We start from the raw sequence: 18896 nt of genomic DNA, 5'->3' as shown, positions 1-18896 counted from the left end.
ATAAAACAGACAGTTTCTTTAAGAGGTATCCTAATTGCAAGATTAAACAAGTCGATTTTTTTAAGTTAGGCAAATGTATGATTACCCATTACTAATTGTGTACATATATTTTGCAGCCAGTTTAGATGTCATTTCGTCCTCTCCGAGCATATAGTAAAGTTTTTCTGAGTCTTTTAGAATAATGAGTCTGTTATTTACTTTTTCTCTCTGTACATCTGCTGTGTGTGCGCTGTTTGCTGTGAAACCAGGTTGAAAGTAGTCTTTAATAAAAGAGTAATAGAAAAACACATACGAGCTTTAGAGAGCAAAAGCAGAAGTTGAATTTCGGCCATTATAGAAGATTTTGAAACTCTGGTGGGGCGAATAGTCCCAAAAATCCATGGGTCTGTGGGTCTGAAGAGCATGTGAAACTGTCTAGACGAAACTGGTAAAGTGTTTTCATTACTAAATCGCAAATGTTGAGTTATATTGAGCGAATACAAAGTGTAAAAGGATGTTAATAGTACTAAAAAAAGCATCACTAAATACACTTGGGCGGCTGTTAATATACCTGGGAGGCCCGTCCAAGTACAGTCAATATGTGGGAAGCACTGTGAATCCTTTAAAAAAAATTTGAATTTGTATCAGTGCAAGTCTTAAAAGCTGGACAACATCTTATTTTTTATTTATAAGTATTAATGTCTTTTTATTGTTATGGAAACGATATTTATTAATAGGCTGATATGGCAATAAAGCTGAACACTCTCTCCTATAAAATCAGTAATGTAATTGTACACTTACTGGCCACTTTATTGGGTATACCTTTCCAACTGCTCATTAACACAAATTTCTAATCAGCCAATCACGTCCGCAACTCTGTGCATTTAGGCATGTACACATGATCAAGATGATCTGCTGCAGTTCAAACCGCGCATCAGAATGGGGAAGAAAAGGGTTTTAAGTGACTTTAAACATGGCATGGTGTTGGTGCCAGACATTCTGGTTTGAGTATTTTATAAACTGATGATCTACTGGGATTTTCACACACAATTATCTCTAGGGTTTACAGAGATAGGTCAGAAAAAGTTCAAATGGGCAGTTTAGTGGGTGCAAATGCCTTGTTGATGCCAGAGATCAGAGAAGAATAGCCAGACTGGTTCGAGCTGATAGAAAGGCAACAGTAACTTGAATAACTTGTTACAACTGAGGTCTGCAGAAGAGCATCTCTTAACGCACAACACGTCCAACCTTGAGGCAGATGGGCTACAGCAGCAGAAGACCACACCAAGTGCTACTCTTGTCAGCTAAGAACAGGAAACTAAGGCTACAGTTCGCACAGTCTCACCAAAATTGGACGATAGAAAACTGGAAAAACTTGCCTGGTCTGATGGGTCTTGATTTCTGCTGCAACATTCAGATGGTTGGGTCAGAATTTGGCTTCAACAACATAAAAGCATGAATCCATCAGAATTTGTTATGCCTAGTATTAATGTTTAAGGCTGTTTTGGTGTTTTGGTGTAATAGTGTTAATATTTTGTTAAAAATATTTTCTTTGTGCCCATTAGTACAAACTCAGCATTACCTGAGTATTGTTTCTAACCCTGTTCATCCCTTTATGACCATCTTCTGATGGCTACTTTCAGCAGGATAACACGCCATGTCATAACGCATGAATCATATGACTGGTTTCTTGAACATGACAATGAGTTCACTGTACTCAAATGGCCCCCACAGTCACCAGAGCTCAATCCAATGGAGTACCTTTAAGTTGTGGTGGAACGATGTGCAGCCAACAAATCTGCAGCAACTGCGTGATGCTATCATGTCAATATGGACCAAAATCTCTCAGGAATATTTCTAGTACCTTGTTGAATTTATGTCACAAAAGATTAAGGCAGTTCTGAAGGCAAAAGGGGGTTTAACCCAGTACGAATGAGGTGTACCTAATAAAGTGACCGGTGAGTGTATTTTGATGTCGAACTTAAAATGACCTCTATATGCAACTTTAGATATTTAGAGATAGCATCAGATGAATTTCAGATCATCAATATTCTTTTATATGTCATGCTCCAGGCCTGTCTCGTGTAGAACTGTTTAAAAAAAGTTGTTTTTCTTGTGCAATTACCAAATGCATGTCCTCTGACCTCTGTGTATTTACTTTGTTTGTTTGTCTCTGTCCACTACAGTGAGCCTCATGCCCGATTTTACGCCGCCCAAATAGTTCTGACCTTTGAATACCTTCACTCACTCGATCTCATCTACCGAGATCTGAAGCCTGAAAACCTGCTCATAGACCAGCAGGGCTACATACAGGTAAACACGCCAGATCACTTTAGCTAATGACACCGTGTTTGCTGCTTTGACACAATCTACATTGTAAAAGCGCTATGGAAATAAAGATGAATTGAATTCAAAGTTAATGTCCTGCTAGCACCCTCCTTGTGTATAAGATCACACAGTGGTTTTTAATAGTTAAGTTTACATTAGTTTTATCAGTTATGATAATCATTATGCCATTATATGATTCGTTGACTCCTCTCAGCCTGTGTTGTGTATGAAAAATATGACGTCACTTTTACAATAATCATTTATTTTAGTCTTTTGAAAGTCATCGAAAAAGGCACCACTAGCAACAGACTTCTGGAAACATTAGTGTAAATAATATTTACAATAATATTTCCTTTTTTTTTTTTTTTGCTGTATTTAAAGTCCCCATGAAGTCAACAAAATGAAGTTTTGTTTTGCCTTTTTTAATATGTAAGCCTTATCTACTTATATAAACTCACTGGGTCATTTTTAATGCTTCTTAGAACAGCATGTTTTAAAGCAGATGTCTAGAAACTAAATTAAATTAGATTCGGAACTAAATTAAACATGATAATACTTTTGTTGGGGTGTGGTAAAGGGTTCTGAACCTTCAGTCAAATATATCTGTGCTTTTCACCTTAATCTGCAATGCAGAAGTCAGCTCTTTTCTGAGATTGTTTCAGGAATTCGTTCATTCATTTTCTTTTCGGCTTAGTCCCTTTATTAATCTGGGGTCGCCACAGCGGAATGAACCGTTAACAGCATGTTTTACGCAGCAGAAGCCCGTCCAGCCACAACCCATCACTGGGAAACACCCATACACTATCATTTACACCCATACACTCTCATTCACATCCATACACACTCATTCACACTCATACAGTACGAACAATTTTAACTTACCCAATTCACCTATAGCACATGTTTTTGGACTTGTGGGGGAAACCGGTAGCACCCAGGGGAAACCCATGAAAACACGGGGAGAACATGCAAACTCTACGGAGAAATGCTAACCGACCCAGCCAAGCTTCTTGCTGTGACGCAACAGCACTACCTACTGCGCCACTGCTTGTTTTAGAAATTCAGATGGATTTTTAGGGTAATGAGTAGAATAACAAAAAGCAGTAAATAGGTATAATACCTATTCCATTGTCAATTTTATGACAAAACGTAAACATAAAAATAATATAATAAAAATACTAGCTTGCTACATTAAGCAAATCTCTTTTTACAGTTAAAAATCATTGAAAATGAATGAGACAAATCTAGATACAATTAGGTTACAATGGCTGAACTCAAAGTCTGCGCGAACTTGAAAGTCTTTTATTGCAGTACATTGATGTACTTCCTAATTAAATGAAATAATAAGTAGCAGACAGGATTTTTATGCGCATCATTCGCTCATTGAAAACTAACAGTCAGAGACGGTATTAATTAGACATGGGCCGGTATAAGATTCTGACGATATGATTAAATTGGATATAAACCGGTTTTGAGATTACTGCTCTAAAATATATTCTTTTTAAATGTCTGGGTGAAAAACAAAACCTTTTCCCCCATTTTACTAAATATATTTTAATTTGGGAAACATTTAAAATATTTTGGAACCGTAAACATGTCAGGCTAAATAATTCAAATGAATTATTGACTTCTGCTGTCATCATTTGTTTCAGAAACACAGATTTTTTTTTTTTTTACCAATTTAAAATGGCATCTTTTTTGTTGAAGATGCTGTTGTCCTAAAAAAACAAACAAAAAATGTAAATAAAAAATCTTACTCATACCTTAGGAGCGGTATAGCAGATAATTTTGATGGTTTTAAAACCGTGATATACCTTTAACACTGTTATCTTCCCAAACTGCAGTATACCGCGTTTTCCAAACTGCGGTATGTCTTAAACACAGTTATGGTCCCATGCCTAGTATTAATATGCTGTTGCTATGGGACCCCTCAGATTAATGTCAACAAAAGGATCACCAATCCAACGGAAAAAACTAATGGTCAAATTTTCATTGAAATATACCAAAACAAACACTTTTTTCAGTTGATTAACTTAAACAGATTCATTATTCACTTTAAGAAAAACAATGTGTTTAAGCAAAATATACACAAAACCCAGAGTTAGGGTTAAAGAAGATATGTATGTGTATGTGTATATGTGTGTGTGCGTGCGTGCGTAAACTCCACAATAGTATTTTCATTACTTTAAAAAAATGTGTGAGCCTGATAATGACATCCAGAATAGGGAACAATACCAAATTTACTTTCACGCTCATAGACGCTTCATTAGAAACTCCTCTTAAGCAATAACAAGTTCTTTTTTTTCTAGTTTGATGCAAAGATGACATAATACAAAGCATAGTTTTATAAATGTACTGTAAAAATCAAAAATGAAACTTTTGATTTGTAATATTTATTGATAAGAACATAATTTAAAAGTGAGTTTCTCATTATTTTTTATTTATTTTTGAACTTTCAGATTCCAGATCTCAAATAGTTTCATATAGTATTTATCTTGACCAAATATGATTCATTTCCACTGAGTGGTACGTTACGGTATTAGTCAGTAGCCGTCACCTTTATCAGGCTTGTGTTTCCACTGCCAAAAGGGTACCAATGGTGTATAAATGTTCATTACTAACCTTTCTATGAACAGGATTTGATTATTACTGCAGATCAATGAAATAGCCTACTGTAACATCTGCATTTATATAAAATAAATAATGTTACCATTTACAGGAAAAAAACTATACACAGCATACATTTAGTTCTTATTTGGGTTTAAAAGCAACAATTAACATATAGCCCACAGTCAGTGCAAACCTCTCATCTGTGTCTGTAATCCTCACTAGCACATGTAACCGCTTGTTAAAAAGTAATTCCGAAATTCTGAATTTATAATAGTCCAAAAGGTGATGATAATAGTTAAACATGGCAGTTTGTTCATGTTTTAAGTTGCTGAAAAGAATCATTTACTCCTTTGTTGTTTTCAGCTCCTTTTTTTCACGCGTCACTCTCACGTTTGTCCATTTCCTAAAGGATCGGATGTCAGAAGCACTTCAATAAACATGCACACGATATTATCATCAGCTCAAGAAGTTTGTTATTTTAAAAAGTAGATGTGAGGCCACCGCACGTGAGAAAGTGAAACCGCTCGCGCTTTAGACAGCCTTGTAAACAGCAACGGGGCACAGGGTAGATTCTGCTCTTCTTGGCTTTGGGCTGTTCATGAAGACAACGACGACATTGTTTGTTTGACCCATACCCTTGGGAAAGGGTACCCAAAAAGTGGTAAAGTATGGTTCTCTTTTGGTACCTTTTGACAATGGAAACGGCAGAAAAGCATACTGAACCACTCAGTGGGAACAGGTCAACAATGTCCCATGCTAACAAACTATGCAGCAATAAAAAGCTTATTTATAAGTTTTCAGATGATTATAAATGTCAAATAAACATTTAGTTTGTGGTCCTGGATGACATGAAAAATTACTTGTATTTATCTTTGTTTTTTGTTTTTTTACCTCAGGTAACAGATTTTGGATTTGCTAAACGTGTAAAGGGCAGGACCTGGACACTGTGTGGCACACCTGAGTACCTGGCACCAGAAATCATCCTCAGTAAAGTGAGCACCAGAGCTGCCATATGTGCTAGTGCTGCAAGTCAAGATGAGCCTCCATCATGTAACCCTTGCTCTGTCTGTGTGCTAGGGCTATAATAAAGCTGTGGACTGGTGGGCTCTGGGAGTGCTGATCTACGAGATGGCTGCTGGTTACCCGCCATTCTTTGCTGACCAGCCTATCCAGATCTACGAGAAAATTGTCTCCGGGAAGGTGAGCACTGATACTGAATGTCACTGTATAATGGCTGTTTAGCATTGTGCAGAAGAGACAAAATTGTCAGCTAAACTTGTAACTTGTGCTTTTTGAAATAAAGCTGAAATTGCTAATAAAGATCTTTAAAAACAAGAAAAAAAAAATTTAAAGTAGTAGTCTTGCCAATAGTATTATAGTAAGCATTAAAGCTGAAATGCATAAAAAATGGTTAACTAAAATGTTATATAAATATATATATATATATATATATATATATATATATATATATATATATATATATATATATATATATATATATATATATATATATATATATTATAGGTGGGCATAGATCATTTAATTGATTAATCTCGCTGTAATCTTGGAATTATTCTAGATTAAAATGGCTCATTTGAATTCTGCCAAGGCATTCAGAATATGTGTGCTACCCAAATAATGACTAAAAGTAAGTCTTTGAGAATGGGTTTCTCAAGCCAGGTGGTGCATTAGACCAGGGGCTCATCTCCTGTTTCCAAAATGCATCACAAACTGCTTGAGAAACTGTTCTATGATAATTGGTCATGAAAATAAATGATGTTTAATAAGATGTACTTGTGTTTGCTTACTGTTTATTCAGTTAAACATGAATTTTGAACTGTAGGCCTACAGAAGCTCCAAACAACGATTTTTTTGATGACCTTAATCTAACTAACGTCATAACTGAACTAAACAGAAATGGAATTAGAACATGTGGAGTATGCACATATAAGTGGCATTATTGAAGTAAATGCCGCGATTAGTAAACACCGTCATGTAGGATTTTTTCGCCATAATTTCCAACAAGATCCACACACGCGGCAGTCATCAAAGGACCTCACACATTGCGTAATGCAGACTTTTTTTCTTTCCAATTGGTGTGCGTTATCAAATTTCATAACACTCTCACCAGTCCTTACTCCTTACTTGCATCTAATGTTTAACAGTTTGATACGGGGGCATAAATGAAATGTTCATGAGTAAAAGTGAAATTGCCTTTTTGTTTTTTTCCTCTGTCAATTCAGATAATGGTTTACATATTCATAGGTAGACTCTGTAAATTTTGTTAATAGACCAAGGGAAAAATTGTGTGTAGGTGTGTATGTCTGTGTGTATATATGTGTATGTGTGTATGTGTATGTATATATACATATAGACATGTAGTTGTAATATAATCACTTATACCTAATAATTATAGAAGGAAATATTTTGTTTTAATTTCTTTTAATTTCTTTTATTTTATTTTTTGCATAAGTAAAATGTGGAGGATCTTTTTTTATATATTTGCAAACATTCTGTAATTGTACATATTCTTCCAATAAAAAAAAATAAAAAAAAGTGAAATTGCCGAACTGCAGTTAAAGTCACCCAAAATTACAGGAAACTCTAACATGAAAGCACTTCACGTAAACACCTTAATTATACTATTGTCTTGTAAGGCAAATAACTAGACTACAGATGTCCATGTAAGTGTAGTCAGTAGTGTCTTCGAAGTAAATAAAAGATCCAGAAGGGCATCCTGCTGATTTGATTCAGAAAGGCACTTTTTTTTGTCAGATGGCTCACTGGTTTGACTTTCATTCACCATCATTAATTTTAAAAAGCTTTACTCGAACGCATAAACTCTTCAGGTGCCTGATAGATGTGGAGCTAACATTAATCAGATTTACTCTAGTGAACTGCATCCATGTTAGCACATTATGTTTGATATATTCATTTCTCAGTAGAAATACACAGAGGTTCGAAGACTCGTTCTTGCCACCTAGTGCAATTCGGTCAGGTATACATCCGTGCTAAAATAGCAAGGTGAAAGTCATCATAGCTTGCATTTAACAGACCCAGCTCCCAACCCAAATTTGAGAATAGATCATAGCAGATATATATTTTTTTTTAATCAGCACACGCAGCACGTTAACGCTGATAACGGCCCACCACTAATTTTTATTTATTTATGTATATATATAAACAGAGTGATCGTTTGGGAGCCTCGCAGGAAGTGAACCGCTCTTAGCAGTGGCAATGAAACCGAAAGTGCACACAGTGTTGCCAGATGTAGCTGACTGATTCCAGCCCCAAAAGTATCCAAAACCTGCCGAAATGCAAGAATACCCACCCAATCTACTGTATTCACGAAAATCACGTCAGTGACAGATTTTAAACAGACAATTACAGATTGTAAGCATACGTCTCAAATGTCTAATTCAATATCAGGATTATCATCAGCATTAATGACCAGGACAAATCTAAAGTCTGTTCAAGTCCACCATTTCAAGTCTATGCAAAATTAAGCATTTTAACCAACAGTACAACTTCACTCAAATTCGCCTTCATTTTACATCTACAGAATCGTGAGAAAATCGTGATCTTTATTTTAGGCAAAAAAAAAAAAAAATCGCGATTCTCATTTTAGCCAGAATCATGCAGCTCTAATATATATATTGTCAGATATTTTTTATATATGTATTTAAGTTGCTTTCAGCTGTTTAGATTTATTTAGAGTTGTGCTAAGAGATTCTAGTGTTTCTGAAGTCATTTCTGTTTTCTAGTAATGATGCATCCCAAACCCTGACCATCTCCTAATCCTTCTCCAGGTCCGCTTTCCTTCACATTTTAGCTCTGACCTTAAGGATCTGCTGAGGAACCTGCTGCAGGTCGATCTGACGAAACGCTTCGGGAACCTGAAGAACGGCGTCAACGACATCAAGGGCCACAAATGGTTTGCAACCACCGACTGGATTGCAATCTACCAGAAGAAGGTACCTAGAGAACACTGCAGCTAAAACTTCACTGTCAATCATTGTTTAGCTCTTAAACATAATTCAAAGCAATCTATGGGGATAACAACTGCAATAATTAACCAAAATAACTCCAGAAAGTTGTACTTGGGTGTTTACAGAATTTAATTTATCCATTAGTTATTAATGGCAATAGCTACACTGTAAAAAATGTAATGACAATAAGTCAAAAGAACAATTGACGATTCAGTGGCGATTATTGTTAGTTGTGTATGTTTCCATTAGGGCTGCACGATTATTCATATTATTATCACGATAACGATATTAGTGGCCCACGATCAATAGACAGAAGACACTGTATCCAGTTGTTTCAATGTAAAAAAAAATATTTTGGCACTGTTCATGTTCTTATTCAGGTAGTTTTCATCTGAGGCAACTTTTATTATTTACAAGAAAGAAAAATGTAATGAATAGTTTCAGATCAATTAAACTTTTAATCTTTGCCATGATGACAGTAAATAATATTTGACTAGATATTTTTCAAGACTCCTCTGTACAGCCTAAAGTGACATTTAGAGGCTTAACTAGGTTAATAAGGTTAACTAGGCAGGTTAGGGTAATTAGGCAAGTTATTGTATAATGATGATTTGTTCTGTAGACTATCGAAAAAATATATAGCTTATAGGGGCCAATAATTTTGACTTAAAATGTTTTTAAAAAAATTAAAAACTGCTTTTATTTTATTTATTAGACTTTCTCCAGAAGGCAAAATATTATCAGACATTTTCAAACCATTTCAAATCAACTGAATTGGGTTCACAGGTGAAGTCCAATTAAGCTGCTGAAACATCTCAAGAATAATCAGTGGAAACAGAATGTACTTGAGCTCAATGTTGAGTTTCTCGGCAAAGGCTTTAAATACACATAATAAATTTGCAACAATGTAAAAAAAATTTCAGATCGTCATTATGCAGTATTATGTGTAGAATTTTGAGAAAATAAATTAATCCATTTTGGAAAAAGGCTGTAACATAAAAAATGTGGAAAGTAAAGTGCTAGGAATACTTTCCTGATGCACCGTAAATTGCCAGGGTCTGTATTTTTAGGGTTTTTTTAGGTCTGAAATGTAACATAGCGATTTATTTAAGCTGTGAATATTTGAGCTAAAAATCTTTCAAACACATTTTCATACTTATAAATTCAATACTTCATATCCAACATCCAGATTTCACTTCCAAAATATTCAGTTCAGTTAAAAAATATGATGTATAATATTCAAATGGCAATTTTCAATTCATTTTATTTCAGTTCAAAAATTTGCTTACATAAATTCAGTGGTTCAAATTCAGCTGTTAAAATTCAACATTAAATCTTGGAACTGCAGGAAAAGCAGTAAATTGCAGATTGAAGATCGCCAGCTGCTTTTTTACCAGCAGGTAGAGACGTCCCAGCAATACCGGACAAATGCTCAAATGCAGAAAAACGTTTGACGCAGGATCACCTCTTGAGATCTGAGAAGTGAGATTATTGTGATCATCATCTGGCTTATGTTACACTAGGGCAATAAATGTCCAAAACTTCTTACTCATTTTACTCATAGTCATTTTATTACTTATAATAACCAAGACGTTGATAATAATGATAAATGCTGCTTTTGTGCTGTTATTAGAATTTTTTACTAAAAAAATCACTGGTTTAAAAATCTTAAATCTCCACCTGCTGGTCAAAACTGGTGCTTTTCCTGCAGTTCCTGGATGTAATGTCGAATTTTAACAGCTGAATTTGAACCAATGAATTTATGGTAGCAAATTTTTTAACTGAAATAAAATGAATTGAAAATTGCCATTTGAATATTATACATCATATTTTTTAACTGAATATTTTGTAAGTGAAATCTGGATGTTGAATATGAAGTATTGAATTTATTAGTATGAAAGTGTGTTTGAAAGATTTTTAGTTGAAATATTCACAGCTTAAATAAACAGCTATGTTACATTTCGGCACATAAAAATACAGACCCTGGCATTTCAATTGATTAAAATGCAAGAACTTGTCAATTCAACAATATTTTTTTTCAGTGCTATTCGACAAGCTTTTTATTTTAATACTTTTGGCATTGATTTTACTTCATACATTACCCTCACCTTTCCCTCAAACTTAAAACCACCCTGGTATCAGAAAATAACGATTACAACCATCTTAAAATGTTTAACATGAATGTAATAATCTTGCATTTTTTAGGTGGAAGCCCCGTTCATCCCTAAGTGCAAAGGCCCCGGGGACACCAGCAACTTCGACGACTACGACGAGGAAGAAATCCGGGTCTCTATCACGGAGAAATGTGGAAAGGAGTTTGCTGAATTCTAGAAGCAGCAGCAGCAGCGGTGGAGGAGAGGCATGGAGAGAGATTAGACGTGGGGCAACAGAGAGAAGAAGAAGACAAGGATGAGGTTTTCCAGGTTGGGATGATGGACAGGACTGAGCCTGTATTCGGTAACAACAACGCAAAACCCTCACACACAGACGGGAGTCCTGAGAGCTAAAGAGAGAGAGAGAGAGACGCCAGCGGTGTTGCCTTTTCAGATCCTTCGTCACTTGTTACTTGTCCATTTTCATGTTTTCCCTCTTGTTTGGTAGCCAGGGTCCATTGGGCAGAGATTCAGTCACCTCTCTGGGACTGGCTGGCATGGGGATATTTGTGACTACTTTTTTTTTGTTTGTTTGTTTTTTCTCCAGAGATATAGAGGTTACTTTCTGGTACTGAATTTTGGCTTCTCCAGAGAAAATTACCCCATATTACTTCTATTTTTTTTTAATTAGCAAAGGTGTCCTTGCTCTGTAGTTCTCCACTCTTTCACATATTCTTTTCTTTATTTTAATTTCCAATGCACATATTGGCACTCAATACCAAATCAAACCAACTGAAACTTGTTCAAGAGTTTTGTTTTCGAGAGATCACCCATTTCCGATTTGGATTTCAAGCATCACACTATCATTTATCATCATGTATTAAAGGGATAGTTCACACAAAAATCAAATCTGCCATTTCTGTCTTCCATTGAGCACAAAAGATTAAATTTTGAAGACTTCTGGTTGCTGGCGTGCGTTGACTTCCATAGTAGAGGAGTAGTAAACTTCTATGGAAGCATTTTGATGGGTATTTCTTGAAAATATCTTTTGTGTTCAACCGAAGAAAGGTTTCAACTACATGAGGAAGATTTTTCTTTTTGTGTGTGTTATCCCTTTAATTTGGTACAGTTTCCTGCAGTGCTCTCAGATCAGGCAGAATCAGCCGGTTAATATAAAAATACTTGATTTGGATTGATTAGCTTCGTGTATTTCAAGTCCTAAAAATCTCGTCATAGTGATGGAATGTGGTTTGTCTTCAAAAAGCGGCCACGGATGAAACCGTAACTTACTTTATATTGCAGATTTGTAGCATGTATGAGCATTCTCGATGCTCCAAATCCATTATTTCATCCGTTTGTTAAGTTTTGCTTAATTCTAAGGTACATTTTTTCAGAAATCGGTGAACATAAAATGTAAGATATAGTTCAAGCACAAAGGTTTGTGATGCAGATGATCGTTTTTAAAAATGACGCTTTTAAGGAAAACTAAATCTGTTAAAGGAAGGCACTGTTTCTGTGGTTACACTGGGTTTCTGATGGATTATGATGTTGTTTTATTATATATAGTTTTCTGCCATGTCACCTGCCAGTGACCAACTTACCGAAAACAGAATAACCCTCTTCTAAACAGCCTAGTCAAGTTGTTTGAAAGTTTGGTGGGTTATCAATGAATTTAACCTCTCTGAGGCTTCACTATTCAAGCTCCATTTCTGCTTCAAACAAAGTTAGCTGTTCATATAGACTGAGAAAATGCACTTAATTTAGTTAATCTTCAGCAGAACAAGAAGATTTTAAGCTGAAGCTGTATTCCTTGGTGATTGATCAAATCAATGGCAATTGGCATTTTTTTTTAAGTCAAACGAATATACAGGATAAACAAAATAGATACCTGTGGCTCTGGAATAGTGAAATGATCAGTCTGTGCAGGAAACTGAATCTTATTTAAAACATTCTAAACCCAAACCGTTTGCTGAAGCTGAGTTTTCTGCCGCATTATTCTCATGTAAGCTGACACTGTTTGTTTACATCAATTAAAGGTTGTAGTAATGTTGTAAATAATGTTCAGTTTCAGCCTCAGGCTGATTGTTTTGCTTTATAAGACTGTAATGTATCATCATGAGCCATATGGATTCATTTCATTTTTGCTGTATGTTTATGACGACTTCGAAAGTGTTTGTAATGGCTCACTTAAAGGGGTAGTTCATGCAAAAATGATATTGTTCATTTATGTAATTCATGTAAATGTTGTTTTAAACCTATTTGAGTTTGTTCTGTTGAACACAAAAGAAGATATTTTGAAAAATGCTGGTTGATGGTGCCCATAGTCTTCCAGTGTAGGGGAAAAAGTGCTAAAGAAATCAATGGGTGCCAGCTACTAGCAACATTCAAAGTAACTTACTTTGTTTACATCAGAGGAACATCATTCAAGTTGTAAAACATGTAAATGATGGCAGAATTTTCAACTTTGGGTGAACTATGGCTGAAATTGCAGTTTTTGTTATCTTATTAAAGTGATAGTTCACCCAAAATTAAAAATTCTGCTGTTGTTTACTCTGTTTTACAACCTGTAAAATTTTCTTTTGATTAAAAAAAAAAAGAATAAATTGAATGTTGCTAGTAGCTGGCACCCATTGACTTCTATATAATAGTTTTCCCCTCTATTGGAAGACTATGTGCATCATTCTTCAAAATATCTTCTTTTGTTTTCATCAGAAGAAAGTCTTTTGTAAAAGTCAGGTTGTAAAACAGAATAAATGGCGACATAATTTTCAATTTTTAGTAATCTATCCCTTTAATAAGATATCAAAACCTGGAATTTCAGCCAACATTCTTTTCTAATGGATGGCAGTAAATGAACAGCATTTTCTTTTTGTTAATTCGTTCTTTAAGATTGCAACCAGCTCCGTTCATTCGGCTTGTTGAATCGAGTTTGCTTTCTATCTTGTTTTTTGTAGGACACAAGACAATCTGAAAACACGTCCGCATGATTGTTTAGTTTTTTCAGATGTGTGCAATATTGTGTAGTGCGTTTCAAAGATTTTATTTTGTTGTCGATTCAAAGAATATATTAGTTGTTAAAGGAGAAGTGTAGTTCGTCTGCCACTAGGGGCACTAAAGTAAACCTCGTTTTGATGGTGTAACCAAACAGAAAGAACGCTATATTTGATTCTGACAGCTTTTGCGAGTTTTCATTCTTCTAATGGAACGCAATTAAGGACAATTTGGAATTTACGAAAATTCTAGCAGTGCGATTAATCAAAATTTTTGGTTTTGTTACGTTTTCTTTTTTTATGATGACTAGTGTAACTTAATTTTGCTGAATGTTTGCAACAAACGATTAGTGCCAGGTTAAAAATATGTTTCGAGCTATACTTTGTATGCATTTTAGTATTGGAGTTCTCAATCTCACACCGAATAGAAAAGGGTAGTTCACCCAAAAATGTAAATTCTGCTATCATTTACTCGTTCAAAACCAGTTTGAGTTTCTTCTGTTGAACACAGAAGTATATATTACACAGCTTTTGAAGAAGCCACCAACTTTCTTCAAAATATCTACTTTTCTGTTTAACAGAAGAAAGGAGAGTGATTTCAGTTTCTGTTAAGGTCATTTTCATGTTTGGGTGAACCATCCCTTAATGATCATATAGTGTTTGTTCATTTACATCGACAAGTCACCGCAACCTGCCAGGATCGCAGCCATAAACGTACCCGTTTTTAATCATTATAGGTGCTTAAGTACCTTTTTAGAAATGGGCTGCTGTTTTGTCATCCTTGCTTCTCGACTATTGCTGGCAGATTCGCTCTCCTCGTTTGTAGGAGAAACGGCTTCATCTTACGGCTTCGAAAAACAATCAGTGTTCATAGATTGCCTCTGTTGCGTTTTAGATTACCCAGCAGGCTCTCGAAGAAGCAACTTGAGACTATCCTCAACTGGTGCATATAATGAGTTCTAATGTACAGGTTTTCGTGTGAGCTTTCCCCTCATCTTCGAGCTTGATCGTGATTTATTTGAAGGGTTTGTCTTAAGATGGCAGTGTTTTAAATGGGTGGCTGGAGATGACGGCTCAAATGCACCTTTCATTACACACTTTTATTTTTGTCGGTCAGAGCATGGAAAATACGTGACACTCTTGCCGATAGTCATCCCTCTGTCTGCCTGGCTTTCAGATATGTGGGTGTCACTCCAGTTTCACACTCATCTGCTCATTTACACTGACTGTCAATCATCTTTTTGCGTGTGTGCGAGTGTGTGTGTGCGCATCAGTCCATGATACAGTTTGCCTTTGTACACATCCAGTTTCCTACACTCTTCTATTTGCTTTTTAAAAAAAGGAGATCATGAAGAAAACATTTGATTTACTTTTTGCATATTTTCTAAGTGTATTTTCAATAACAGGAGTCTCTTTCCTCCCGACATGGGTATGGTGATGGTGTAGTCTATTGTACCTTTTTTCGGGAAACAATACTGTATATTCTCTGCCTTTAACAGTCTTAATTATTTTACCTTCTGGAGAAGTTGACGGATACCCGTAGGACACATCGAGTATGTTTAAAAACGACAAAAAAAGAATAAAATAAAAAAAATTCACAGAATAATATTTTGCAACATGTATCATTCCAATAAAGTTTTAATTGTTAAAATTACAGAAATGAATGTGCTGCTGATTTCATTTTCAGACAAAAACGAAAAGGGTTAAATGTGGTGTTTTTATCCAATATTTTAGTGATTTTTTTCCATTATTTAAGACATACAGTAAAATGTTTAGACTACAGTTTATATGATCAAAAAATGTCAGAAAGAATGAACCCTCCTGTCATGTTCACCTCCTGCCTCTTACTTTAGTGTTCCCGATTTGCTGAAAAAGCATTGGTTAGCTGTGAACAATGTCTCAAACTAGTGTTTAACATGAGTTTATACAAGTAGACACAAAGTAGCTGCTGTGAAAAGACAGTTACAATCAGAATTATTAGCCCCCTTTGAAATGTTTGTTTATTTTTAATATTTCCCATATGATGTTAAACAAAGCAAGGAAATTTTCACAGTATGTCTGTTTATATTTTTTCTTCTGGAGAAAGACTTAATTGTTTTATTTCAGCTAGAATAAAAGCAGTTTTTATTTTTTTAGAAAACATTTTAGGGACAAAATTATTAGCCACTAAAAACTAAAAACTAGGGCTGATAACATTTAACTTTAAATATATTTAATATATACTTAATATTTACATTAAAAAACATGCAAATAAAAAGTCATTAGCCTTTCGATTTTATTTATTTATTTATTTATTTCATTGGATTCCAACTCCTGGTGTCCCCTGATGCTAGATTAACATCCCAGCAATAGCGTTAGTTGCAGCAGACATATTTTACGATACAATATTACATTTTGAGACCTTTATGGCACTCGCATACATTTAAAAAAAGGCCACGATTGAACAAGGAGGATCTCCAAGGATCTCCAGGTGGCTCCAAGTCTCCAAAATTAAACCAAGATTAGTCTTGTGCTATAAACATTGTGCTCACCATTCTCATTAAGTGAGATTAATATTAAATTAAACAAATGAAAAACGATTATAAAATATTGTTTGCTGCACTTTTTTTGTGTCGTCAATAAGCTTGTTTATATAGTTCCTATTGGTGTGTGCACCATTGTGTGCAATATCAGTATGCTTATAACCAGGGGCGGACTGGCCATCTGGCAATTCTGGCAAATGCCAGAAGGGCCGGACCAATTTATAAATGTGGGCCGGTCAGTTTTTTTTTTTTATATGTATTGTTTTTAAGTGCAGACAACTTTTATCTCTTGCTAGATGTGATATTATGATGATGATAATAAAAATAATAATAATAAATGTTAATATATGCAACTGCCGCCTTGTTTTTAAGTTGGGCCGACCCAATCCAAGGTTACCGGGACATAATCAAAATCTGGCAAGAATGTCATATTATTTTTATTATCTTTACACCAAAATAAATAGTGAATGTGCGTGTCCGTGGGTGGGGTTGTGTCGGTGTGGTAATGTGGGCTGGTTTGGCAACAGTGCCAGGGCTAAATTTTTGTCCCAGTCCGTCCCTGCTTATAACCACCTCTGAGCATAGAGGGGGTCTTGAGTCACTGGTGTTATTATTTTAGGGGTTGCGGGCTGAAAAGTTTGAGAACCTCTGGTCTACAGAACAAACCATCATTATACAATAAATTGCCTAATTACCTTAACTTGCTTAGTTAACCTAATTAACCTAGTTACGCCTTTAAATGTCACTTTAAGCTGTATAGAGGAGTCTTGAACAATATCTGGTCAAATATTTACTGTCATCATGGCAAAGATGAAAGAAATTAGTTGTTAGACATGAGTTATTAAAACTATTATGTTTAAAAATGTGTTTAAAAAAATCTTTTCTCTTTTAAACAGAAATGTGAGGGAAAAAAATAAACAGAGGCGTTAATAAACCTGATTGCAACTGTACAAATAGGCTCTGAAAATGTATTACAAAATAAACATGTCATCAATGGTTGAATATAGTTTGGATACCCATTTATTTCCTACACTGTAAAAAAACCCCGTAATTTTATGGTTTATTTCCGGCAGCTGGGGTGCTGGGAAAAAAAAGTTAAATAACGGCCATTAAATTACAGAAATATACCGTAAATTAACTGATATTAAATTACAGAAATTTACCAGAAGTTTAAATTTAAGGAAATTTCTGTAATTTATTATCCGTTATTTTACAGTACAATTCTGTAATTAAACATCCGTTATTTTACTTTTTTTTTTTTCCGGCACCCCAGCTGCCGGAAATAAACCTTAAAATTACAGATCTTTTTTACAGTGTAGAGAGGTCACTTTTGACCAGGAACACCACGGGTTTAACAAGGTTGATTAAAACACTCAAAGTTCAATGAAAGAGGTGATCATCAATTTTACATGTTCCAGTGCATAGTGTGGAGGATAAGGCCTTGAGGCAATCAGATGTAAAACACAATATTTCTGAGTGTTTTAAGTTTTGACCCAAACACAACAGGAACATTAAATTGATGCTCAGTTCATGACTTACTGAAAGCTCACGCTACAATCATCAATATGCACACAGACTTTACATTTCTACCAGCCAGCTTCAGCGCTTACGGTGAGCTGTCTTTCAGTATAAAATTGCCTGACGACTTTAAAAATCTGTAATTTTCACTGCCTGATACATATATAATATGAAGTGGGTGACAAGAAGCACTGCATGAAATCTCATTTCCCCCCGCCATGTCTTTAAATATGACAGTTTGTTTACCCCAGTATTTTCAATAGAGTTTCTTCCGCTCTCCTGCTGATCCTGACGGCGCTATCTGTTATACAGTCTTTCATCTCGTTTTATGCTTGAACGACTAAATGAATGCTTAAGTCTATTTAACGGAATGTATTGTAATTACATTACAACATGCATACTTTAAAAGCCACCTTATGAAATTGAAAATAGTCACACTGTAAAACCCAAAAGGTTAAGGTAACTCAAGCCATTTGAGGAAACTGTTTGCACAAACCATTTAGGTTCACAAACTAATTCTAATAAGTACTGTGAATCCATCTGTGTAAATAAACGAAGAGAACTCAAACCAACTGAGTACTGTAAAACCCAATAACGGGGTTCATACGGTCATGAAAAAAGGAAAAGTTTTGGAAAACCTGAAAAACCCACAAAGTTTTGGAAAAGTCATGGAAACAGTTTAATAATTATCTGTATACTTAAATAAGGGATAGTTGTCTTCTTTTCTGTCTGTGGCCAAACTTATGCTCCCACATTATTAGTGCTGTGTGAGCATTATCTAAATACATTTTACATACAGTTGAAGTCAGATTTATTAGCCCACCCCCCCCCCCCCCCCACCCCCTTTATTTTATAAGATTTTTTAAA

General features: G+C 35.1%; 1 protein-coding gene across 8 annotated transcripts in view; it reads left to right on the top strand.

The window, feature by feature from the left end:
• prkacaa (protein kinase, cAMP-dependent, catalytic, alpha, genome duplicate a) overlaps positions 1-15640 on the top strand; it is a 45860-nt gene extending 30220 nt beyond the window's left edge. For 2 of the 8 annotated variants that reach the window (XR_012400042.1, XR_012400035.1), the window contains exons 6-11: positions 2166-2292; positions 5814-5909; positions 5995-6117; positions 8727-8891; positions 11112-11962; positions 13617-15640. Coding sequence is in view for 2 of the 8 variants with exons in the window: in XM_021470955.3 (XP_021326630.1) it covers positions 2166-2292; positions 5814-5909; positions 5995-6117; positions 8727-8891; positions 11112-11237 (637 nt within the window). In the remaining 6 variants the exon portion in view is untranslated. 8 annotated transcript variants of the gene reach the window in all.
• Positions 15641-18896: the final 3256 nt, after the last annotated feature.

Source organism: Danio rerio, chromosome 3 (genome assembly GCF_049306965.1).
Source record: "Danio rerio strain Tuebingen ecotype United States chromosome 3, GRCz12tu, whole genome shotgun sequence".
Classification (NCBI taxonomy): domain Eukaryota; kingdom Metazoa; phylum Chordata; class Actinopteri; order Cypriniformes; family Danionidae; genus Danio; species Danio rerio.
Note: the sequence above shows the minus strand (reverse complement) of the source record. Positions and strands in the feature narration are given on the sequence as shown.